General features: G+C 41.2%; 1 protein-coding gene across 4 annotated transcripts in view; it reads left to right on the top strand.

The window, feature by feature from the left end:
• Nucleotides 1–3,575: 3,575 nt before the first annotated feature.
• The window catches only part of MPHOSPH9 (M-phase phosphoprotein 9), a gene marked incomplete at its 5' end in the record, with an annotated part of 60,957 nt that continues 38,359 nt past the window's right edge, over nt 3,576–26,173 (top strand). The window contains 10 exons of one of the 4 annotated variants that reach the window (XM_080821922.1): nt 3,576–3,682; nt 7,403–7,556; nt 12,752–12,841; nt 13,044–13,564; nt 14,437–14,560; nt 18,363–18,453; nt 20,123–20,229; nt 24,314–24,439; nt 24,601–25,061; nt 25,396–25,551. In XM_080821922.1, coding sequence (XP_080678048.1) covers nt 3,576–3,682; nt 7,403–7,556; nt 12,752–12,841; nt 13,044–13,564; nt 14,437–14,560; nt 18,363–18,453; nt 20,123–20,229; nt 24,314–24,439; nt 24,601–25,061; nt 25,396–25,551 — 1,937 coding nt within the window. Of the gene's footprint in view, nt 3,683–7,402; nt 7,557–12,751; nt 12,842–13,043; nt 13,565–14,436; nt 14,561–18,362; nt 18,454–20,122; nt 20,230–24,313; nt 24,440–24,600; nt 25,062–25,395; nt 25,552–26,173 lie in introns of those variants that run through there. The other 3 variants (XM_080821923.1, XM_080821921.1, XM_080821920.1) reach the window with 3 other exon arrangements.

The raw sequence follows: 26,173 nt of genomic DNA, 5'->3' as shown, positions 1-26,173 counted from the left end.
GCTTCTCCCTCTGCCCCTCCCTCCCATCCTCTTTCTCACTCTCTCTCTCAAAGAAATAAATCTTTTAAAAAAGGAAAAAAAAGGTCAACAAGTCTTAAGAATGTGAAGCGAACCAACAGAATGAGATGGCCTGGGGCTCACAGGGAGGGACACGGATTCTCTGCGGTCCTTCCAAAGGCCTGGCAAAAGCAGTGCTGACGCCTACTATGTGCCGGCCTAAAACCACCCGCTGCGTGCTGAGAGCTCCATAAAGCTCTGCTGAACAAAGTAAATGAAGATCGTCCATTTCTTCTTGGGCCTCAGGGCAACTGTTTTCTCCAGGCCGCTGGGCTGGGCTCCGCACCACCCCCCCGCCCCATCCCAGTCCTTGAAGAACCCCAGGGCCGACCCCCAGCAGCCTAGGGTAAACCAGGTGCAGAGAAAACTTAGCTCGGTGTCTAGGCCTGCTGCACCCCACCGCCAGCGGGCCATCAGGTCTACTGGCTGCACGGCTCAGGGTCGCAAGCTGGGAAAGCAGGCGTCCCAGCTCCCAGTCCTCTCTCCATAGTCCTTGACATCCGTGGGCAACCGCAGGGGCGATCGGCTTCTCCACGGACGCTTACCTGGCCTCAGGATTGGCCTCCCACCCGCAGCGTTCTCGGGTAATCGAACCACTGTAGGAGGTGGATCGCAGCCGCACTCTTGGGTCTGCGCACGCGCAGTACTCTCGCCGCGGCTTCCCTCACTTGCCCCAGGCTCATTCTTACCAACTGCGCATGCGGTAAGCGGAGGCTTCTTTTCGCGTGGCATCGGTAGGTTCCCAGAGAACCAATCAGACCAGAGGACTTGATAGAAGCCCCGCCCCCTTCCAGTTCCCAGGCGTCGGACCTCCCTCTTTGGCGCGAGGGGCGGGAAGGAAAGGGGAGACCGACGCGCGCCTGGGGGTTCGGCCGTCTCCGCCCCCTTACAAACAGCCAATCGCGAGCAAGGTGCCGGGCGCGCGCACGCTCCCTCGAGTTTAACGGTCGCGAGAGGCCGCTCGCCCTACCCTGACATCGGCTGTGGGAGCAGCGGCCAGGTAAGCGGTCGCCCGCCTGCGGGGAGCCGTCGGCCGCGGGGGTATGGGGACGAGGCCTGAAAGACACTGCCTTAGCAGAACCCCAAGTGTGGTGGTGGATTTTGGGCGGGGGAGGGCGACGACCAGACGACACAACCCCCACCACATCCCTCCGGTGTGTGGGGGCTTCGCCCGCGGCCGTGTGCCTTTTCTAGACTCAGTGCCCTTGAGTGACACCCGCGCGGCCCAATCGCAGAGCGCTTCTTCCCCAGGGGCGGGGGGTTTGTGGGATTTTTCTTCTAATTCTTTTTTTTTTTTGGAGATCTTCCTTGGTGTGCTTTGGGAATTGTGATGGTAGTTGCTGGAGCGGCGGGTTTTCTTTCCGCCTTTTGCTACCTCCAGTTGCGGCGGCTGCATTCGGTGGTTCTCCCTCCCCGTCCCACCTTGACCCGAGAGCCACCATCAGCAGTTGAGGTCTGGGTGCGAGGGCGAGGTTGTCGGGGTCGGGCCTCAAAACCTCAGGAATCTTCTCTTCCTTACCCGCTCGGGCTCCCGGCAAAGCGCAGCGCCGGGTTAACTTTTATAGTATCAGCAGCCCCCGAGCTGGTCTTTTTTTTTTTTTTTTCTTCCCCTCTTTCTTTTTTACTAGGGGTCTCGGGGACCAGGAGCGTGGCATTTCGTTACCGGGAAATATAAACATGGCTCTGGGATTATATCCCTTGTCTTTCGAGTTTTGTTTTACGTGTGTGTGTGTGTGTGTGTGTCTGTGTGTTTTAATTTTGCATTTAGGTCGGGGTTTTTTCCCCACCTTCCTTCATTCCTTCCCCTCACGCCCCCACCCCCCACCCCCGGAGGAGCATCTTTGCATCCCAAGTGGTTTTTCATCTGCATCTTCTGCATCCGGGATTACCTCGGCAGGCGGAGATACTGGATGGGGTTGCAGATCTATATCCCTGGGGAGCTTGTATTTTCCCGGTAGAAGAGCAGGTGATTTGAATCCAGCTATTTTCGTTGCCAGGTGGAAGGTGCAGCCCCCGACTTTTTCAATACCCCGTTTGTGGTTGGCGATGGGCTGAGCCCCTGGGGAGAAATCCACTGAGGTAGTCCTGTTACCCTTGGCTTTCACAAAACCTTTCTCCCGGTGGAAATGGTTCCTTTAAGAGCTGCTGTTTTTTCGGGTTCTGCTTTATGAACCAGGCCTAGGAAGTGGGAACTAGTGGAATCAGAATGGTAGATAATTTTCCTCCCTTTGCACTTCCTAAACTTTCTGTCTTGTAAACATCATAGATTTTTTTTAAAATTTATTCTTCTCTTGCTCCTTCACTTAAAAAAAAAACCCCAAAAAACAAAAACCACACACAAAAACATGAATTCCCTAAGAAGGAAGCATGGTGTTTGATTTGTTATAGCTAATTTGTCTCTGTACACCTAGCATCGGTTAACCTGCATCACTTAAGCAGTTGTTTTTAGTTGACCTGGCAAATAGTTTGTTTTTAAACAAGTAATAAATGCATAGAGTAGTAAAGGCTATGGTACCATAAAGTGCATTTCTTCCACTCCTACCTTCTAGACAGTGGAGAAACAACCATTGAATTGACTGTGTTTAATACCAAATTAAATACTAAGTAGTTCCAATTTATCTATTTGAAGTATAAATTAACAAGTATGGATCCTTTAGTAGAACTTATTAAACAAATGAACAAAGCATTTAAGTGTTCCAATTGTTACATAGTAGAATTGTGTTTAGAATCTTAATAATTAAACACATAAAATTCTGAAATACTACCTGCAAAAGAAGAATGCAGCTTTTGCCATATCACCCTTTTTTTGAGCGATAATTCACGTAACATAAAATACATTCTTTTAAAGTGTACGATTCACAGGTTTTTTGTATATTTACAGACGGGTTGTGCAACTATGTAATTCTGGAACTTTTCATCACCCCAAAAAGACACTCCATACCCATTTTTGGTCACTGCCATTGTTTCCTTCCCCCACCTTCTGGCAACCATAAATCTTTCTGTCTCAAGAGATTTGCTCTTCTAGATTTTTCACATAAATGGAATCACACACTAGGTGATCTTTTAGTGAGCTGCTTTTACTTGAACCTAATAGTTCAGTGTTTATCCACATTATAGTATGTATCGGTATTCTATACCTTTTTATGGGTGAGAAAGACTCCATTATGTATATATATAAAAAATATTTGTTTATTCATCAGTTGTTGGACACATGGGTTGTTTCTGCATTTTGATTATTATAAATGCTGTTCTGTTCTTAATGTAGACTTGTATAAGAGGATCAAGGTTTCCAAAGTAGTGAAAAGACAGTTGCTAGGTTTAGTGGCTTTTTATAGTATTTTTTCCTCCATTCATTTTCAGACTCTCTTGGGAGCTTAGGATATTTCACAGTTCTGAATGTTAGCGACTGAAAATGCCTGTAGACGATGAAGCATCTGAAGATGACTCGGATTCAGTTTCTTCAAACACTGAAAGAACCTACATTTTCAAATAAGAGAGTATAACGATTTCTGTACAATATGGAAGATTTTGATTTGGTGAAACCCTTACGAAAACCTTCATCTTCTGTAGAATCTGATATAAAAAATTCTCCCCAGTCTTTTGGACTGAACTTAAATACTAATAGGTAAGAATGGGATAGATAAATTTTTTTTTTAATGTAACAACAAATCAAAATAAGTTTATTTGCATAGTTTATCCAAGTAGTATCATACTTATTTGTTCACATTTAAATAACAATGACAGCCCTCTATCAGGAGCTGTTCAGGGATTAGTTAAGAATAGTTTCAGGGGGGCGCCTGGGTGGCTCAGTTTCTTTCTTTATTTTTTAAGATTTTATTTGACACACAGAGAGAGATCACAGTAGGCAGAGAGGCAGGCAGAGAGAGAGGGGGGAAGCAGGCTCCCTGCTGAGCAGAGAGCCCGATGATGATGCGGGGCTTGATCCCAGGACCCTGGGATCATGACCTGAGCCCAAGGCAGAGGCTTAACTCACTGAGCCACCCAGGCGCCCCTGTGGCTCAGTTTCTTGATCAATTGTTTTCCCAGGTCACGATCCTGGAGTGGCATCAGGCATCCTGCTCAGCGGGGAGTCTGTTTCTCCCTCTGAGCTTCCCCCTCTTATGCTCAACTCTCTCATTCTCTCTATGTCAAATAAATAAATAAATAAAATTAAAAAAAAAATTTTTTTAATTTTATTTATTTATTTGACAGAGACAGAGATCACAAGCAGGCAGAGAGGCAGGCAGAGAAAGAGGAGGAAGCAGGCTCCCTGCTGAGCAGAGAGCCCGATTCGGGGGCTCGATCCCAGGACTCTGGGATCATGACCTGAGCCGAAGGCAGAAGCTTTAACCCACTGAGCCACCCAGGTGCCCCAATAAATAAAATCTTTGAGAGGAAAAAAAAAAAAGAATAGTTTCAGGGGCGTCTGGGTGGTTTAGTTGTTAAGCATCTGCCTTCAGCTCAGGTCGGGATGGCGCTCTGCCTTGGGTTCCCTGCTCAGCTGGGAGCCTGCTTCTCCCTCTCCCACTCCCTCTGTTTGTGTTCCCTCTTCTGCTGTCTGTGTCAAATAAATAAATAAAATCTTCAGGAAAAAAATAGTTTCAGCCCTTCCCTTTCATATCTCCCACAGATAATGTACTTTTGCTTGGGGATCATTGTGAAAAAGTACTTGTTTTCCTTTTTTTTTTTTAATATTTTATTTATTAATTAGTGAGAGGGAGGGGGCAAGCAGGGGGAGAGGGAGAAGTGGGCTCTCTGCCAAGCAGGGGGCCCGATGTAGGGCTCTATACCAGGACCCTGGGATCATGACCTGAGCTGAAGGCAGATGCTTAGCTGACTGAGCCACCCAGGTGCCCCAAAGCATCATTATTTATTTATTTATTTATTTATTTATTTTAAAGATTTTATTTATTTATTCTTCGCAGATAGAGATCACAAGTAGGCAGAGAGGCAGGCAGAGAGAGAGGAGGAAGCAGGCTCCCCACCGAGCAGAGAGCCTGAGCAGAGAGCCAGAGCACAGAGCCCAATATGGGACTCGATCCCAGGACCCCGAGATCATGACCTGAGCCAAAGGCAGAGGCCTAGCCCACTGAACCACCCAGGCGCCCCAAAACATAATTTAAAAAAAATATTTTATTTATTTATTTGACAGAGTATGAGCAGGGGGGAGGGGCAAAGGGAGAGGGGGAAGCAGGCTTCCTGCTGAGCAGGGAGCCCTATGCTGGACTCAATCCCAGGACCCTGGGATCATGACCTGAGCTGAAGGTAGACGCTTAATGACTGAGCCACCCAGGTGTCCCTTTTTACACCATTTTAAAATTCCTGGTAGACTACAAGCATGTCTTTAAAATTTAGTTGCCTAAATATTGTTTTTCTACATTTTTAAAATAACAGTACAAATAATGTTTAATATTTCAGAACTACCTTACCAATCTGGGAAGTAGGAATTAAAGTTGAATACTAGGAAGTAAGCAAAAAAAAACAGACCCTGAGTGAGTGGACAAAAATAGATACTCTCCAACAATGCATTTTATGCATTTTCTTTTTAAACTCTCCAGTGTTTGGTTTGTTTTTTAGAAAAATTTTTTTTAAACTTTATTTATTTATTTGACAGAGATCACAGGCAGAGAGGCGGGCAGAGAGAGGGAAGCAGGCTCCCTGTTGAGCAGAGAGCCAGATGCAGGGGATGCGGGGCTCGATCCTAGTACCTTGGGATCATGACCTGAGCCGAAGGCAGAGGCCTTAATCCACTGAGCTACCCAGGCGCCCCGTTTGGTTTGTTTTTAATCAGAGCCAGCTTGCTCTCATTTTGTACATAATCTGACAAACGTGATTATTTGATTTCTAAATTTCTAATAGCCTAAAAACAGCCAAGGGGCAAAGCCCATTAGAAAGGAGACCAGCTATAACAAGCAAAAGTACGGCAGTCTGGGGCCTATTGGTAAAGGGTCAGAGGTCTTTAAACACAATAGATCTTGAACAGACTGTGTATAATAAATACACTAATTCTTTAAAAAGGTTGTTTATTCTCTGCCTTTCTTGGGAGGAATTTAAGGCAGCTTGTAAGAACATACAAGATGTTCAGAAAGCAAGGTGATAGGCGGGGAATGTGTGTGGGAAATGGTCCGGCCTAGATGGCTGCCTTCACAATTTGTACCCACGCACTGAAAGTTTGTTTCCTGTAGCACTTGGTGACCCCTAGGAAGAATTTCCTTTTAGAACATAATTTGCCTGGGGAAACCTAAATGTGCCTTCCCCTTTCGTTTTTTAAGATTTTATTTAGAATTTTTAAAAAAATGTAATCTCTACCCTCAACATGGGGCTTGAACTCACCACCCCAAGATCAAGAGTCACGTGCTCCACTGATCGAGCCAGCCCGGTACCCCCTAAATGTGCCGTTCTAATGAAGATTATGTAACTGACCTTGTCTCCCTTTTCATTATGACTGGCAGTTAAATCGGTCAAATTTAGACTTGATTACACAACTGTGTAACCCCTTAAGGACAGCATGTATGTTCTTCTTTCCCTGGAGTTTTTATTACTCTTTGATTCTCCTTGTTACTGTTTTTCTGTTATTTTCATCAGTGTTGTGTTGTGTGTATGTGTGTGTGTTTTTTTTTTTAATGAACTCTTTGTGAAACAGTATAGGGTATCAATAAATAAATGAAAATGACCTCTTAGACTGGAATTTAAACATAGTTTATTGTCCTTAATTATGCTTTGTGTTTTTATAAAGCAAATCTGAAATAACTTCCTCTCAAGTTTGGGAAAGCAGTCCTCCTGGAAAGAATCAGTGGTATTTTACACAGTGAATAGGGCTAAATGAATGCTGAATATTTGCTGCTAATTTGCTTGGCACAACTTTTATTCAAAGATCGTGCAAAGATAAGCATCAGCTTATCACACTAAATTAGGGGGATCCAATTAGCAAGACTTGACTGCAATTCTGGGCAGTGGAGAAAGAAACCCCACTACAGAAAAAGGGCTGTTCTTACAGTAGAGGAAAATAATCCTCCGGAATGATTTAGATTGGAGAAAGCTGGACCTTTTTCTTATCGTACAGCAGAAACTTTTATTTTCTGCTGGTGCTTTAGCGTGTTCTCCCACTTCTGGAGAAGGTCTTTCTGTTGGGTTCTTTAAAAAAATAAATAAATAAATAAGTGCTGTCTCTTTACTGCTATTTTCCTTTTGTGGACAAACGTGATCAGATTTTCAACAAACGAGGTGCCATTAAGGAGGATTAAATATCAGTGGTTTTGTACTGCTCTGCTAAACTTGAACTGCTGAATTATTCAACACTTTGGTAGAATGAAGAAAACCATTTGAATTATTTATGTTTCAACAGAAGTAGTCCCCACCTTAGTACAAATGGGGTATCCTCTTTCTCAGGGAAGACCAGACCATCCGTAATTCAAGGTACAGTTGAAGTCCTAACCTCTTTAATGCAAGAGCTACAAAACAGTGGAAGGACTGATTCGGAACTTTGGAAAAACTGTGAGGTATCTAGTTTTGTTTTATTTGTGGAATTTTAAAAAATATATTTGTAAATGTGCCTCTACTGAACTCTACATTATTAGAAATTTATATCCTAAAGAGAGTGATTCTTATTGCTAGAGTGAAATGGTCAAATATAGTAATTGGGGAACAATATCAAACAATATGGAAAAGATGATCAAGAATATGTTGGAACAAATCTTAGTGATTAGCCACACTAATTTATATTTTAAATGTCAACTAAAATATTAGCTTTGTTCAGAGAAGTGAGAATTCCAAAATTATTACTATTGTTACTAATTTCTAATGTTTTAAGTAAGTCATACAAAATTGTTACCATTTTGAAAAAAAAAACCTAAATGCTCTTTGAAATATTTTGAATGCTCCACTCATAAATTAAGAATTCTTTTTAGTTATGCCTTATCCCATTTAGTTGTGATATGTTGAATTATATTGATTTTTCAGAATTGTTTCTTTCTTTGGCCCATAGGTTAAATTGTAATATAAAAATTTAGCAGTTAAAAGAATACATATATATAAATTTTGTTTCACAGAATTATGCCCAGGTTAGATTTTTCCCAGGCTGGATTTGGTAATGCTTTGGTAATGATTTGGTAATGCTTAATAATAATGTATAAAACATTATTATTAAATCTTTATTTAGGGAACAGTGGATTTTATTAAATGTATTTTTTATTAAATTTATTTTTATTTAATTTTAAAAAAGGTTCATCATTCAAACCATTACTTGTGTTATTTTCAAAATGTATAATAAGTGGAATGAAAAAATACCTGGTTTAAGGATTGAGAAGCAGCCACCCTTCAGTAATTATTTGTATTCATTATCCATATTATAAAAATGACTGTTATTGCAAACTTTAGGAAAATTGAGTTTTAAGTTTTTGCAATTTTTGTTTTTTCCGTATAATAGTCAGTATATGCTAATGCAAGAGACCTGTAAAATGATACAATTAAAAATGGAATATTTCTTGAAATATTTACTTGAATATACTTATTCATTAGCTTAGGAACCTGAATTAGCATGTTTTTTTAAAAAATAAGGCATTGCTCTTCTGTCAAATTCATGTTTAACTAGAAATTGTTACTTTTAATACTTTGAAATCAGCATCCTAGAATCAGAATGTATTTGTGAATTTGAGATACAGATTTTTTTTTTTTTAAAGATTTTATTTATTTATTTGACAGACAGAAATCACAAGCAGGCAAAGAGGCAGGTGGAGAGAGAGGAAGGGAAGCAGGCTCCCTGCTGAGCAGAGAGCCCGATGCGGGGCTCGATCCCAGGACCTTGGGATCATGACCTGAGCCGAAGGCAGAGGCTTCAACCCACTGAGCCACCCAGGCGCCCCTGAGATACAGATTTTTATAAGGCAACATACCAATGTGCTACTTGACACCGTGGCATTTGAGCCAGTTTCTTTTCCTTTCCCCTTAATCTCTGATATAACATTATTATTTTATATTTAATATTAATTGGCTACTTAATTTTTATAATGTAGACATGTAATTGTTTAGTGAATCATTTCTTAAGATATTTCTTACTTTGGCAGAATATGAAATATCCTTCTGGTCATTTCAGTAAAATCTCTCCAATTTATTAGTGTGTTTTGTAGCATACAAAAACACAATCCTCTGATATTTTAGTGTGTAGCATTTTAGGAAGAATGGGAGGGGTAAGGATTGTGCAAGTCTTATTCCTGACTCTTTCCCCTGAATTTTTCATATTTTCATCTTTTTTTGGAATAGTAACATTTGTCTGATTTCTATCATTTGTAAGGGATTAATCTATGTTATTAAAGTAAAACTTAAAATCTTCCATGGAGCTCAGAGCTCTGGAGATCTAATTTCTTTAGAATTTCTTTCTAAAACCTCTTTTCTGGAATTCTGAGGTTTATCATTCCTTAAACTTGAGAAGGTTATGTATTTTGATTAATGGAAAATAATGTTTAACACATTTACATAGAATTACTTTAATATATTCTTAAATCCTTACTGTTGCTAATATTTCTCTGATGGTAAATTTTTAAAGCACATTATTAGCTAATTTGTCTTAAGTCGTTATTTTTGCATTTTAACTATTTAGTACTACTGATTGTATATGTAAGAGTAATGGTTATATGATAATAGTTATTTTAAGTACCATTTATTGAGTGTCTATTTGCCAAGCAGTATACTAGGTACCTTTTGTCTGTGGCACTCAACCTTATTAGACCCAAAGCCCTTATTTTATAATTTTACCATTAATTTACTAGTTTACATTTTACATTTGACAGTTCACACTTGACAACTTTTAAAGTGACATCAATTTATATTATCCTGAAATGCATTTCACAGATACATCTGCCTATACCTACCATAAAAACAGTCATCCTCTTAATCGTGATAAAGAGGAGGAATCAAAGTTACTTATAATCCAAAAACAGGTGTTTCAGCATGTAAGTGCCCAGCACAACCCCATCAGAAGACGTAATGGAGCACAGTCTGGGGTTGACACGTAGACTCACTGTGAAGGCAGCAGTGATAGACACAGACTGATCCAACTGTGTTGTACTGATGACCCAGCACTGCATTAGGTGACATGATTTTCTGAAACAGTGACCAACTTCTGATCAAGTTCTGAAACGAACTTAACATCTTCGTAGTGGGATTCCTGGATGATTTGGTGATTGGTGATTTGAGAGCTAAGCAAAATATTTGGTATTTTTATAATATAAAATGGACCCAGGACAGTTTTTCCTTGTTGGAGACCATCCTGTGATGTGTGTCCCTGGACCCACTGAGTGCTGGTAGCGCCCTTGCTATCTTTGTGACAGCCATGGCCTCACAGTTTTTCAAAATACAGTTCCTCCATTGAGATTACAGCTTCACATGCATTGTATTTGAATTTAAAATTTAATCCTCCCAGCCACCTATGCGGTGTTACTCTTCCCATTTTACAAATTCATAAGAAGCACAAATGAAATTTACTTATTGAGGACCACTCAGGTTGTTAGTGGAGAGCTGGGAATCAGACCTAGGATGTCAAAGTCAGTGGGATATTTACAAGGCGAGACTATAGAAACCCCTTTCAGGCTAATAGCACCAAAAGCTGTGTGCAAGCGATAGCTTTAATTAGATGCCCAAGTCCTCCAACGTGTGTAAAATGCAGGTCACATAAATAATTTTAGTTAGAAATGAATCACAGTCCTAATAATTACGTGAATAATATTATTTGCTGCATTTATAGTGTTCTTAAATATGTTTATTGAAAATTAAGATATAAAATCTGACTAGGAAGAACAAAATCTCCACCAATTTACATCCTTAGTAAGCTCCATTCATTCATATCTTAAATAAGAAAATGATAATTAGGATGTGATTAACATTAAGTGTGTCGCATATGAAGCCATTTTTGGGTGTTTTTTTTTTTTGTTATTGTTGTTATGTATGTTATTCCATGATTTTTGTAATTTAGTTCTGTGTGACTAATAACTTTATCAGGTTAAAATAACTCCTAAAGTTTGTAAGTTAGTATAACTTAATAAGAAAACTATTGCCTGATTTTTGTTTTGATTAAGATACTCCGTATTATAGATAAGTAGAGAAGATAAGGAAGTGAATTTGATGTAACCTACCTTATCCTGAAGTTAGTTGATTTAGAACTAATACTTCCTATCAGTACCGTTCTATTTCCGTTCGGAAATTTCCTTTTCCAATCCTGAGAGTTTTTATTTCCTTTGCGTTAATACTGTTCTATAGCTTTCAATTTAATTCTGCTCTGCTGTGGTTACTGAACTGGCTTTAATCTGAAGGGCCTCTGGATTGTGTAGTCTGTAATACCAAGGAAAAATGAGCTTGAAATTCACATATATATATATATTTTTTTTTTAAGTAAACTCTACCCCAACATGGGGCTCAACCTCATGACCCTGAGATCAAGAGTTGCGTGTTCCACTGACTGAGCCTGCCAGGCAGCCCTGAAGTTCCCATTTTCATACACTCACTCAGACTGTATGTCTGAGTGCCCACTCCTTCCTTGGCACTGCATCCTAGGTGCTGGAGATGAGTTAACAGAGTGAACAAACGGGATGCTGTCTGTGCTAAAGGCTATGAAGGCAATGCACAGGATGACATTGAGAGAGAGCAACCATGGGATGGTTTGGGCAACTGTCTTCGAGAAGTTAAGCCGAAATTGCAGATGGGGGCAGAAGCCGTGATAAGAGCTGGAGAGAGAGCTTTCCAGGTAGAGTGTACAGTGAGGACAAAGCTTTTGAGGTGGAAGACAGTTTTGGCAAGTTCAGGGAAAAGGTAGAGGCCAGTGAGGCTGGTAGGTACCGAGTGAGGGGTAGAGAGGGATGGGATGAAGTTGGGAGGTGTGCATGGGCCGTATCACTAGGCCCTGTAAGGAATACGGGAATGAAAAGATAATTGAATGGTTTGTAAGGGAAGCTCTTTTTCATGGTAGCTATTTATTGTGTATTATTGCCAAGAGTCTGTTACTGAAAAGACGCCAGCCTTGACACTGAATTTAGCCTCTGGACGTCTCCTTGTCCCCTTTCCTGCTTTTGCAGTCTGGTTGTAAGAGCACTGACTCCGCTTGAGAGTCCAGTGGGTCAGGACCTGACAGTGACGGAGGGGAGGGCTAGGCCAGTTCTGTGGGTTTTCAGAGGGAGTTTCTCATTCCTCTCTCAGCTGTAGTGTTGACACTTCAGTATCTGACTTGAAAAAGGTTCTTTTGTTTTTGTTTTACACTTAAATAACAAGTAAATTAGGGGTTTAAATCCCACAATACCAAATTATTTCTTGTCTTAAGGCGTGGGGTTCTTTTTTTTTAAGAATTGTTTAAGCCAATCATTAGCTATTAGGAGGAAAGGAAGAAAATTTAAGACAAATATTAAGTACAATTGCCAGTTCTTGTTGAATCAGAAATGAGAGCTGATGACATCAAATTAAGATGCCATGTGAAAAACAAGATTTACCCAGACCTTCAGATTTACCCAGACTGCAGGTTACATAAGAGAGGGGTGACCATGCCCGTGCCTTTGTATTTTTGCATTAAATCTAGCTTTGCAGCTATTTAATCTAGCTTATACATTTTACATTAAAAAAATATTTTTAAAAGGTCCTTTCCCACTGGAAGAATTTTTCTGTGACTATTACATGGACAATTATTTTTTAACTAAAATATTTTATAATTTAATAGACCAGGTGGTTACAACTATTCAGTCTGGTGGAAAAACAATGCCAGCAACAGATAGTTGCCCAGCAGGAACAGTTCCACAACCAAATTCAAGTAAGTTGTTATTTATATTGATTCTTTTTTTTATATTGTAAGATTTGGAAGAGGAAGCAGTTAATACTTCTTACCGGTTTTGTTTTTGAACTCAAACCAGATTCTCTTTAATATCTCTTATTTTGAAGAATATTTTCAGAGTATTTACACAAAGGTAATGTTTAATATACTTTCTTACCCAGATCTATAACTTTATTTGCAGCGAATACAGGAGGAGATAAAAAACTTAGTCAAGTTACAGACCAGTAATTCTTCCTGGGCTTCCTCCGATAGTTCTTTAAGCAAACAATTATCTTCAGAAAGTCAAATGGGTTTTTATTCCGAAAACAGTGAGAGAAATGAACCTATTATCAGTTATCCTAAGTCTACAGAACCCGAAATGCAGCAAGGAGCAGCCACATCCCAACCAGACGGCAGTGTGGACAGTAGCTCAGTGAGCAGCGGGTATGGCACCTTTTGTGTCTCCGAATTAAATGCCTACAAATCCAAGGACCCGCCTGAGATCATGGAGCACACAGAGGTTTCTGAAGGACAGTTTGGAGCGTCTTTGGGGCAGACGGAGTCACCTGTAGATGGTGTAAAAAACAAGAGTTTTCATATACATAGCACTGAAGAGTTCTGTGCATCTTTAAAGGAAGATATTTCCATTTTTCCTGGTGAGTTTGAACACCACTTTCTTGGCGAAAATAAGATTTCAGAAGTATACAGTGGAAAAACAAATGGGTAAGTAGAATTTCTCCATCCTTTGAAGGGAGGTTTGCTTGTTTATTACATTTAGAATCTAGTAAAGCAAGCTCCTTTTTGAGTATAATAAAATGAGATGTCTTTGAACACTTAGGAGCTTCACCAAAGTCTTGTATTTATTGCCTGTGGCAAATGGAAATAAAGCATACGATATATTACCAATGTCTGACTTTCTTCCCGTTTGCAACGTTGTAAGACTACTGACCTCCTAAGGTGGGAGGCCTTGCCAGAAAAATACCTTTTATATTTTCTGGTCACTATAAACTTGCTGAAAATTAGAGTATGGGATTGTATCAACAGTGGAGTTTTGTCACATGTGCGTATAATTTGAAACCAAACATCATACACAAGTATATTTAATGCTTTTTATATATGAGGAACTTTTGTAAGTTTAATGACAACTGTGGCTGGATGTTTGTAAAGCAAATAATCATTTAAAATTACGTCATTTACCCTAAATGTTCAGTTTTATATCTCTAAAGTGTGTCCTCTAAGATCAGTGTTCACCTATAACAACACAGGTCTTGTGTACCTATTAGTAATAATTACTAGTCCTCGTAAATAAAGATTTTGCTCGAGAGAGACATTGAGCATTTGAATGGGCCACTGTGATTGGTTTTGTTCTATGGCTGCAGCTATGTGTATTATTAATCACTGTTAGTTTTTTTGTTCACTTTGCCTTTGGTAATAGAAAATTGTAAGAAGAAATTTAGGTGAATCAATAAAAATCCATCTGTTCCCTGCTATTAGAAAAACAACTCAGAACATGTTCCACTATCGACAAGTGTTTAGTTTTATGTGTGAAGGACAGCATCTGAAGAGAATAACTTTGGTTTTCTCTTTTTGAATAGTAAATCGATAACATCATGGGCACAAAAGCTGAAGCAGAACCAACCAAAGAGAGCACTTACAGAAGAGGGGTGTTCAAAACCTATGCAAGGAAATGAGCTGGCCAAGAAGTCACCAGTGGAGAAGGTGGGTGATAAGTCCCTTTACTCTGCCATGCTTCAGCCACTGATAATTACGTGGTGTTTACTACATACTCATCAACATAGTTTTCGGCCCTTTCTTTTGTGGTATTAATTTGTTCCATTGGCCTGTCTGCCTTCGGGTGTCTCAAAGGATTGGAAACAATGATTTGCTCTAAGTATTGGTTCTTTAGCGGTCTGGAAATCAAAACTAGTGAGGGGTAAAGTACTATAAAAAGTGAGGGGTGCCTGGGTGGCTCGATGGGTTAAAGCCTCTGCCTTCGGCTTAGGTCATGATCCCAGGGTCTTGGGATCGAGCCCTGCATCGAGCTCTCTGCTCAGCAGGGAGCCTGCTCCACCCCCCCCCCCCCCGGCCTACTTGTAATCTTTCTGTCAAATAAATAAAATCTTAAAAAAAAAAAAAAGTGAAAATCATTTTGTAAGGGTCCTAATTCGCTTTGCACTGCAACTGTTTACATTTGGTCAGAGAGTGATCCATTAACTTTTTTTTTTTTTAAAGATTTTATTTATTTATTTGACAGACAGAGATCGCAAGTAGGCAGGGAAGCAGGCAGAGAGAGAGGAGGAAGCAGGCTCCCTGCTGAGCAGAGAGACCGATGTGGGGCTCGATCCCACGACCCTGAGATCATGACCTGAGCCGAAGGCAGAGGCTTTAACCCACTGAGGCACCCAGGCGCCCCGATCCATTAACTTTTTTTTAAGCCCTCAAATAATTTGTATTACTATGAAGTTGTAAGAAGTAGTACTATATCTGTGAATGCTTCAAGGCAACTCTGAATTTATAACCCAAATTGTGAGAGATTACATGGTTCAATTCTGTGTGGCCGTTTTGCTAATCTTGCAGCTGTTTTTGTTGAAGAGTTACAGATATGAGTAAGTTTTAAGCCCTTTGAAGTCCTTTTGGCTTAAATTATCATAGAGTAACATTGTTTAGTATAACACATTGATATTGCAAAATCTGGTCTCTGCAAACTTGGTATCTTTAGAAATTGACCACTTCTTGATCATCATAAACATGGTCTTTCCATTATCCTGTGAAAAAAATTAAATAGAAGTCATAGGGAGTCAATCCCTTAGCCTTCCTAAGGCACTGTTCTTTTTTCTTTCAGTAAATTTTCATTTGCCAGCCAATGATACTTAGGGTTCTTCAAATCACTGTTCTTGAGTGATATCACTGTTCTTCTGCTTTGTGTTCAGGAGGGAAGTGAGGGTGCAGAAAGCTACAGTAGCCGCCAAGCCTCCAAGCTCCCTGTGGTACTGCCTTCATAGAACTGTTCTTTTGAACCCATGTGCCATCAGCCATCAGGATGCTATATCCTTGTTTGGTGTGAGAGCATGATAGTATTTGGAGATGGGGGTGAAAGTTGCTTTTTTTTTAATTTTATTTTTTTGACAGAAATCACAAGTAGGCAGAGAGGCTGTCAGAGAGAGAGAGGAGGAAGCAGGCTTCCTGCTGAGCAGAGCGCCCGATGTGGGGCTCAATCCCAGGACCCAGAGATCATGACCTGAGCCGAAGGCAGAGACTTAACCCACTGAGCTGCCCAGGTGCCCCTGAAAGTTGCTTTTTTTATTGAGTTAGGTTGGCAGAAAAAGAAAACGTCTCCCTTCCTTCCTTCCCTTCTTTCTTTCTTGATTTAATTTATTTGAGAGAGAGAGAGCAAGGAGAGGGGAAGAAGCAGACTTCCTGCTGAGCAGGGAGCCCAGCATGGGGCTCGATCTTAGGGCCCTGAGATCATGACTGGAGCTGAAGGCAGATGCTTTTTTTTTTTAAGGTTTTATTTATTTATTTATTTGACAGAGACACAGCAAGAGAGGGAACACAAGCAGGGGGAGTGAGAGAGGGAGAAACAGGTTTCCCACCAAGCAGGGAGCCCGATGTGGGGCTTGATCCCAGGACCCTGGAATCATGACCTGAGCCAAAAGGCAGACTTTTAACGACTGAGCCACTGAGGCACCCCCCCCTTTTTTTTTTAAAGATTTTATTTATTTATTTGAGGGGGGAGCACAAGCAGGGGGAGTGGGAGGGGGAGAAGCAGGCTTCCTGCTGAGCAGGGAGCCGGATGTGGGACTCAATCCCAGTACCCTTGGGATCTGACCTTAGCCGAAGGTAGACACTTAGCCCACTGAGCCACCCAGGCACCCTGAAGGCAGATGATTAACCAACTGAGTCACCCAGGCAACCCTCCATTTATTATTTTAGAGAGCCAGAAAGAGCACGTGCATGCACAGGCTCTTGAGCACTGAGGGAGGGGCAGGGGGAGAGGGAGAGAATCTCAAGCAGACTCTGCTCTGAGCGTGGAGCCTGATGGGTGGCTTGATCCCAGGACTCTGAGATCATGACCGCAGTCAAAACCAAGAGTCGGATGCTCAACCGACTGAGCCACCTGGCTACCCCTTTCGTTCCTTTCCTTTTTTTTTTTTCCTTTCTTTTTAAAGATGAGTGGTATTTTTGGTAGGAAATCATTATGGGAGATCAAGTTTCTTTTATTTGAGTTTTCGATGGCTTTCAGATACCGGTAGTTGATGAATCCAAGGCTCCACACCTGAAGTGAACGCATTTCTTACCTGCATAATCCTGAGTCAAATGCTGCGGATTCACCGCGTTGGAACTCTTTATTTCATCCTTCCTCTTCTCCTGTTTTTCCTAGTTTCAGTCTAAATCAGGGAATCCTTATCATCAGAATTCTCTTGGGATCCAGTTTTCTCTTTCTACAATGGTAGTTTCTTTGGGTACTAGCTATTTTGAAGCCCATCTTGAAATGTCTGTTGTTTAGCATAAGGAAGATGCCCTCCTTGGTAGGCAGAGTGCTGTCACCTCTGTAGCCTTCTACTTTGGCTGTGGGTCCACACAGGATTTTGAGCAAATGCAACTTTAATACTTCTTAACAAAAACAGGGGCGCCTGGGTGGCTCAGTGGGTTAAAGCCTCTGCCTACAGCTCAGGTCATGATCCCAGGGTCCTGGGATCGAGCCCCACATCGGGCTCTCTGCTCAGCGGGGAGCTTCCCCCCCACCCCCGCCTGTCTCTGTCTGCTTGTGATCTCTGTCTGTCAAATAAATAAATGGAATCTTTAAGAAAAAAAAAAGCCTCCTTTCTAAAAAAATAAAAATAAACAAACACTTCTTAACAAAAACTAAAAGTTCGATGATGGTGGAGCTGACAAGAAGAATTCTGATAAAAATGCTTTTCTGTTAAATTTCTTGTGACAATGCCAGAGACACCGCAAGGAGTAGTTGGCTCAGTATTTTTATCAGAATTGATGATAAGCAAGCATTTCGAGCCTTTTCTGCGGTTAGTAACCTGTTGCCTATACAAAGACATAGTTTACTACTTGAAGTTCATATAGATTACTGAATGCAGTTTTCAGAGTTTGAATTATTATACTTTTAACGGTAAAAATGAATTATTAGGGCTTTCACATTAATTTTGACCCTAAATGACTTTAATTCCAGGCATTTTGAATTTCTTTCGGATGTAACTGGCAAATTATAAATACATTTTCATTCTGAGCTCATTAAGTAACTCCAATTGCCGGTGTTGTTCTTCCAGCTCCACGGAGCCCAAATAAACTTTTGTAAACACACAGGAGAAGAAAATCCTTCACGGTTAATTCCTATCATTGTGCGTTCCTGTAATCGTGGGGAAACCCAGGCTTTCTTCCCTCTTCGTGAACCCTCTGAGACTTTTTTCTGCGCCGGGGGTTGACACCTGGCTTTCGTTCCTTGGGTCAGAGTTTGTGCTTAATGATTTTCAGCTGTGAACTCACAGTTCTCTCTCTTGCCTTGTAGTCTAATTTCACTGCTGCTAAGCATCCTCATGCTTTTTACCTCAACAAACCAGATGAAAGTCCAAATTCTTGGATGTCTGATTCAGGAACAGGTATGATAGTCATTTTTTTATAACAACTTCTAATAGGACGATGATGCTATACGGCGTAATAGAGCGGTTTCTGTAAATCCGTTATATGTTGTGTTGTGCCTCTAAGTCTGACTTCCTTACTTGTATTGATTTGTGTTACACATTCTAGAAGGATAGATGGAAAAAAATTCTTTTATAGTTATTTAAATCCTTGCAGAAGGCATCTCAGCATTTTCCAGGTGCTCCAGAGTGAATTAAGAAATTCAAACCCTTTGTGAGCCGTTCCTTACTCTCCGTGGTAAGCTTATTTTAGCTTCAGTGATGTAACCTACTGATTTTCTTCCCCCCACAATCCCACATGCGGTTTGTCAGGATGAATTAGCCTTGCAGCATGAAAATTGCTGGAATTCAACCTCCGTCATGCTGGCCCCCCCTCAGAGAGCTCCCATCGCCTGTCACCTGGGTTTCTGCTGCTTCCTGCCCAGCCTCCCTGCCCTCACCCTTGCACCCTTACATCTGTTCTCAACACAGGAGCCTGTAGGGTCCTTCTTAAAGAGGGGTCAGATCATGTGACTTCTCTGCTCAAAACACCACTGTGCTCTTTCCCTCAGAAGAGCAGTCTGAGTCCTCGTTGGCACCCACGGGCCCAGCAAGGTCTAGCCTTGTTCTGTTTGACCTCATTTTCTGCTGCTCCTTCTCTCTGCTTCAGCAGCGAGGCTGTTGGCTTAAATGTGCCAGATATGGTCTCCTTTTAGGGTTTTGCTTTGCTGCTTCCTATATTTGAAATGTTCTCCCCACCTCTTACATAGGGGACCTCCCTCAGGGCTAAAATGCTTACTCTGTCTTGTTACCTTGCGATGAGCCGACCCCGAGCACCCCTCCACGCACACCCCATATATTCCCTTTTACCCGAGTTTTAAATCTTAACCATTAGGGTGCTTACCGCCTTCTAACCTTCAGAGTATACCTTGTGACTTATTTACTGTTCATGTCTCACATTTCCTGCTCCCCGGCCTGGCACAGTAAACACTCAATGTGTATTTGAACCATTGAATTCTTTATATTGCATTTTCTGTACTGTTCATAAAGAAATTGTCTTTTACGAAGTATATTTTATTTTATTTTGTTTTATTTTTAAGATTTTATTTATTTATTTGACAGACAGAGATCACAAGTAGGCAGAGAGGCAGGCAGAGAGAGAGGGGGGAAGCAGGCTCCCTGCTGAGCAGAGAGCCCGATGCGGGCGGGGCTTGATCCCAGGACCCTGAGATCATGACCTGAGCTGAAGGCGGAGGCCACCCAGGTGCCCCGAAGTACATTTTAGATTGTATTAGTTTATCTTGACTTCAAAAAAAAAAATTTTTTTTTTATAATCCCTGCACCCAACATGGGGCTTGAACTCACCACCCCGAGATCCAGAGTCACGTGTTCTCTCACCTGAGCCAGTCAGGCGCCCCATATTTTGCCTTGTAGTAGTACATTTCAGTTTTAAATATTTGGATCATTAAATTGGAACTCTTACATGGTAAGGCAATTAAGAGATTGTATGTCATCAAAATTCAACTTCCCATATAGCCTAAAACTAGTTACTCCCCATATGTAATTTTCTTTAAGTAGAAATAAGCTCTCCTAGAGAGCATTTTTATTCTCTTTCCTCAGTCTTCTATGTTGTCTTATTTGTGTGCCATAGGACTGACTTACTGGAAGCTGGAGGAGAAGGACATGTATCACTCTTTGCCTGAAACTTTAGAGAAGACATTTGCACAAGCCTCCTGCACAGATATGTCCCCAGGCCAGGTAATTTAAAAACACATTGTGGGTGGGTGTTTGCATTATACAGGTGTAGTTAAGTATGCCGTTTCATTATAAATTTTGTGTTTTCCAATTTGATATATTAAAGAAAGCCTGGGCTATAAATTATACCTACTTTCAAATGTGGTCTCTCAGTCATTGCCTTACGTGATCATAGGAAAGTTACTTAAGAGTAGAATTAGAAATGTCCAGTTACTATGTTGTAAAATGAAATGAGATGATTTTGTGCCTACAATTCTAAATCCAGCAGGTCCGCAGACAACTGCTTCTGCTGTTTCTACACCTGGTTTTGGTTCTCCAACCTATTACGCCTTCCTGCTAATCATTTTGTACCATAATTTTGAGTATTTTAATTTGCTGTAGTTAATTTTCTTTGAGCAAGAAATGTATTTTCTTCAGAATAATGAAGTAAAACTATCTAGCTTGTATATGTCCATGTTTTGGTCAGGTGGTGAGAAGGTAGTTTGGGGAAAAGAAAGGATTACGTTGAAAGTAACCAGGAGAGCTGTAAGCATGATTGACTGGCATTGGCAGGGCCGTGGGGGAACAACATATGTGTAGACATCAGAGTCCCACAATGGGGCAGAATCCAGCATCCCATCCTTCAGGAAAGGAGTGAAAAAGAGAGAGAAATACAGAGGGAGGAAGGCTGAGGACTGAGACTGTGAGGGGCCGGAAGGCTCAGTGGGCTTTGTGATTGTAGGACTCACTGTGTGCATGACGTAATCTGCAGCATCTGCAAATGGACACAGTATTTTGGTGATGCTAAGACAATGTCGCCTTTAAGACTTCCTGTTTCATATTCTCACCCCTCCCCAAATTACCAAGAGAGCACTGTTATAGTAGAATTTATATTCTTATTGAGAGAGCTTGTAAACCTAATTAAACATTGATTTTTATCGAAGAAATCTTAAACACACATAAAAAGGACAATATAAGTGAGATAAGTTTGTTAAAACTTTTTCACCTACAGAGGCTTACACAGCTCTCTCCAACTCAACGTGGGTTTCTGTATTCCCATATACTATTTTCCTTGAGCCATCGAGAGCTTTGAGAATGTGGCATTTCTTTAAAAGAGGAGGGAAGGCCTTGGTGCAGTTTTTACCTGGCTTTAGTGGTCATCTAGATCTGGCCTATGTTTGGCTCCCATTTGGAGGAATATTGCTAAACATATAGGATTCACCATCCCTTAAATATTGGTTCTCAGGGGTTCTGATATAGTCTCTAGGATTTTCTTCCAGACTGCTGACACCCGTTTGGCCAATTTTGATGTCTTCGATATTTACTTTTGAGCAGGCAATGACAATTAGGTCGTAATTGCTACTTGACCGGAAGCCGTGTAAGATGCCATTTATTACAAGAGGCGTCCTCACTTCAGAGATGTTAAAATATGAAAAGAAATCCTAGATGTGGAAAATGGTGAAAAATGGTTCTACTGTGAGCTCTATATAGAGGAATTGCAACTGCTCACCCAAACCCCTAGGGAGGGACTCCTCAGGATCAAGGCCACAACCAGAGCACTCTGCTTGTAATAGGCTGGAAGTCTTGAAAGGGCCTTTGGGTTGTTGGTATATAAAAAGTAAAATTCCAAAATAGCATTATGGAAATTATTAATTTTAAGGGTTTACAGTCAACAAATTAATTCCTTTAATGCACACTCAAAAAGGTGTGTGTGTGTGTTTAAGATTTTGTTTATTTGAGAGAGAGAGAGAGAGAGAGAGGCACGAGCAGGGGGAGGGACAAGCAGATTCCCTGCTGAGCAGAGACCCTGGGGACCTCCCCCCACCCCTCCCTCCATGTGGGGCTCGATCCCAGGACCCTGAGATCATGACCTGAGCTAAAGTCAGACGCTTCACCGACTGAGCCACCTAGGTGCCCACATGCACACAAAAAAAGTTTAATCATCTTATTCACAAGCTAGTTAAAGGGCTTATTTAAAAATATTGATTCAGGGGTGCCTGGGTGGCTTAGTAGGTTAAAGCCTCTGCCTTTGGCTCAGGTTGTGATCCCAGGGTCCTGGGATCGGAGCCGTGCGTTGGCCTCTCTGCTCAGCGGGGAGCCTGCTTCCCCCTCTCTCTCTGCCTGCCTCTGCCTACTTGTGATCTCTGTCTGTCAAATAAATAAATAAAATCTTAAAAAAAAATTAATTCATGGCATTCTGCAGGCTGTGTAGGGTCTGGAAATTGGACACAAACTTGAAGCCCCCTCTGAATGTATTCTTTCAATGCTTTCAGTGTACCTCTTGTTGAATCTGTAATCTCGTTTAAGAGAAAGTCCACTGTTTATATTTGAGACCCGGGGCTAAATGATCCACCACCATACCCTGCAATAGATCCCACCATTTAAGGCTGAGATTTTAATGTTTGGAGCTTAGACCTCTTTGCCACATTTCCAGCGTGGCAGAGCCCTGACGTCAAGCTGTAATTAGGGTCATGCCTTCTTATTTTAAGAGTTTTAAAAAAGGGTCTTATTTCCACTGGGTAACTTGTTTCTTTCTTTTTTTTTTTTTTTTTTTTAAATATTTTATTTATTTGACAGACAGAAATCACAACTAGGCAGAGAGGCAGGCAGAGAGAGAGGAGGAAGCAGGCTCCCCGCAGAGCAGAGAGCCTGATGTGGGGCTTGATCCCAGGACACTGGGATCATGACCTGAGCCGAAGGCAGAGGCTTTAACCCACTGAGCCACCCAGGCGCCCCGGGTAACTTGTTTCTTAACATTTTATTTTATTTTATTTTTTTGGTCTGCCAACTCTTAAAAAAGTAGGAAGGGGCTCCTGGGTAGCTCAGTCAGTTGCACATCCAACTCGTGATGTCCACTCAGGTCGTGATCTCAGGGTCCTGGGATTGAACCCCATGTGATGGGTGGGGCGGTCCTTCACTCAGTGGGGAGTCTGCTTGAGTATTCTCTCTGTCTCTCTCTCCCCCTCTGCTCCTTGCCCTGCTGGTATGTATGGGCTCAATCCTCTTCCTCCCTCTAAAATAAATAAATCTTTAGGCATTGGGTGGCTCAATGGGTTAAAACCTCTGCCTTCAGCTCAGGTCATGGTCTCAGGGTTCTGGGATCAAGTCCTGCTTCGAGCTCTCTGCTTAGCAGGGAGCCTGCTCCCCCCACCCCCGCCTGCCTCTCTGCCTACTTTTGATCTCTGTCAAATAAATAAGTAAAATCTTGGGGTGCCTGGGTGGCTCAGTGGGTTAAAGCCTCTGCTTTCGGCTCCGGTCGTGATCCCAGGGTGCTGGGATCGAGCCCCACATTGGGCTCTCTGCTCAGCGGGGAGCCTGCTTCCCCCTCTCTCTCTGTCTGCCTCTCTGCCTACTTGTGATCTCTGTCTGTCAGATAAACAAATAAAATCTTTTAAAAAATAAATAAATAAATAAATAAATAAAATCTTTTAAAAAAATAAATCTTTAAAAAAAATAGGAAAATAACTATATAGGTACCCCTATACCTCTCCCCTTGAGTCACATGATAATAATTTTTTTTTTAAAGATTTTATTTATTTATTTGTCAGAGAGAGAGAGAGAGAGCGCGAGAGCGCGAGCACAGGCAGAGTGGCAGAGGGAGAAGCAGGCTCCCTGCGGAGCAAGGAGCCCGATGTGGGACTCGATCCCAGGACACTGGGATCATGACCTGAGCCGAAGGCAGCCGCTTAACCAACTGAGCCACCTAGGCGTCCCACATGATAATAATTTAATCAGAACTCTTCTCATTCTGCTTTGGTTATTCATGATGAAGTCTTTTCTTACCTCAGAATTTGATTTTTTTTTATCTTGAGTCGGAGGGGCTACCAAAGTTTATAATTCTTTAGAAGTATTCTTAGGCTACTAAATAAGTTAGGTTCAGATTATCACCTTAATATTTATTGTTAAGGGATATTAATTTTTTTCATTCTGAGGGAGACTCATAATTAAAAGGTAATGACTTCTAAATTTGTTTTCTATGTCCGGCAGTATAGAGTCTCAGTTCATTTAAAATCTCTCAAGAATCTTTTTGTGGTGCTGATCTTGATACCAGTTAACTTTTTTCATCATTGATAATACCATTCAAATAATTTTGTTTCATATCTTTAAGTCTAATACTAGTAATGAGATGAAGCTACCATCACTGAAGGATATTTATCATAAAAAGCAAAGGGAAAACAAGCAGTTACCTGAGAGGAATCTCACTTCTGCTTCCAACCCAAATCATCCACCAGAGGTAAATTGTCAACACTCTGCTGACTGAAAATGAAAGCTGCTTCATGACTCTTAACTTTTCCCTTAAGCTTTATTTTCCCTAGGAGATCTAAAGCCTACTCACTTAAAAACAAACACTGAGTACTGAGGGCAAAACCTTACTGTTGTCTGTCTTATTTCTAGGTACTAACTCTCGACCCGACGTTACACATGAAGCCAAATCAGCAGATTTCAGGGATTCAACCACAGGCCTTTTTGAATGCCCTTGATGACAGAATATCCTTTTCACCAGACTCTGTTCTAGAACCTAGTGTGTCTAGTCACTCTGACATAGACTCATTTTCACAAGCAAGTAATATCGCTTCTCAGTTATCTGGATTCCCAAAATATCCCTCAAATACAAAAGCTTCACCAGTGGACTCTTGGAAGAATCATGGATTCCAAAATGAAAGTAGGACCAGTTCCACGCTTCCTTCAGTTTATACTGTTAACAGTAATGACATCTCGGTCAACACTGTAGATGACGAAAACACTGTCATGGGAACCTCAGCCTCAGTCAGTCCGTCCCAGCGTCCAGGGGCAGCCAGCAGTGTCCCAGAATGCATTTCCTTGGCTTCCCTGGAAGATCCTGTGATACTGTCCAAGTATGTATTTCGGTGCATGGCTTGTAACGTTAGTCGATTTTGTCTGACATCTGCTTGAATGATGGCAATGGTTTTTATTGACTGTCCCTAACGTATAAAATCTTAGACATACAGCCTTTTTAAGGTAGAACATCCAAAAATTTATCCATGTCTTTTTTTTTTCTTAATTAGTCGTCAACGTGTGTATTAATCTGTTAGGTTTTTCTGTGGGTGCGCAGAGGGAAAAGGCTGCACTTTGGATTACGAGAGATTGTGTTCTTGGTTTCTCTTATGGGATAGAGAGTGAGGAAATGGTCTCCTAAAATTTTTTTTTTTTTTTTGCCCTCAACCACAGAATTAGGCAGAACCTGAAGGAAAAGCATGCGCGACACATAGCGGATCTTCGAGCTTACTATGAATCAGAAATAAATAGTTTGAAACAGAAACTGGAGGCAAAGGAAATTTCTGCAGTTGAAGATTGGAAGAAAACCAATCAAATTCTTGTAGACAGGTAAAATTTATAATTCAACTATAAAGTTAGTGTTTCTCCAACTTGGATATGTTATTTTTTCTGAAGTATACTATATTGTGATGAAAGACTTTGAAAACGTGTTTTAGATTTGAAAATTGTAACGGAGGTATATTTGCCTAAGTAATTGTTTTTATAGGTTTGAACCAACCTCATAAAGCACAGTGATAGCTGACATGAGGGCGTTTGTTTCATATGGACAAAATACTGAAATATTTGAGCAGATTTTGTGTACTTAAAGGAATTTCACTTACGGGGGGATTGATTAGTACTGTGGACGGGTTTCCTAAGAAATCTCTGACTAACTAACGTCCTCGAGCAGTTCTCAATCTTTTCTTTTCTTTTTTTTTAAATATTTTATTTATTTATTTGACAGACAGAGATCACAAATAGGCAGAGAGGCAGGCAGAGAGAGATGGGGAAGCAGGCTCCCCTCTGAGCAGAGAACCCAATGCAGGGCTTGATCCCAGGACCCTGAGATCATGACCTGAGCCAAGGCAGAGGCTTAACCCACTGAGCCACCCAGGTGCCCCCTCAATCTTTTCATAAACCCAGATTTCACATAACTTAATCCAGACACTCATGCACCTGTGGAAGCCATTAT

This window comes from Martes martes, assembly GCF_963455335.1.
Source record: "Martes martes genome assembly, chromosome: 13".
NCBI classification, from domain to species: domain Eukaryota; kingdom Metazoa; phylum Chordata; class Mammalia; order Carnivora; family Mustelidae; genus Martes; species Martes martes.
The sequence above is the reverse complement of the archived record's forward strand: the minus strand, read 5'-3'. Positions and strand labels throughout refer to the sequence as shown.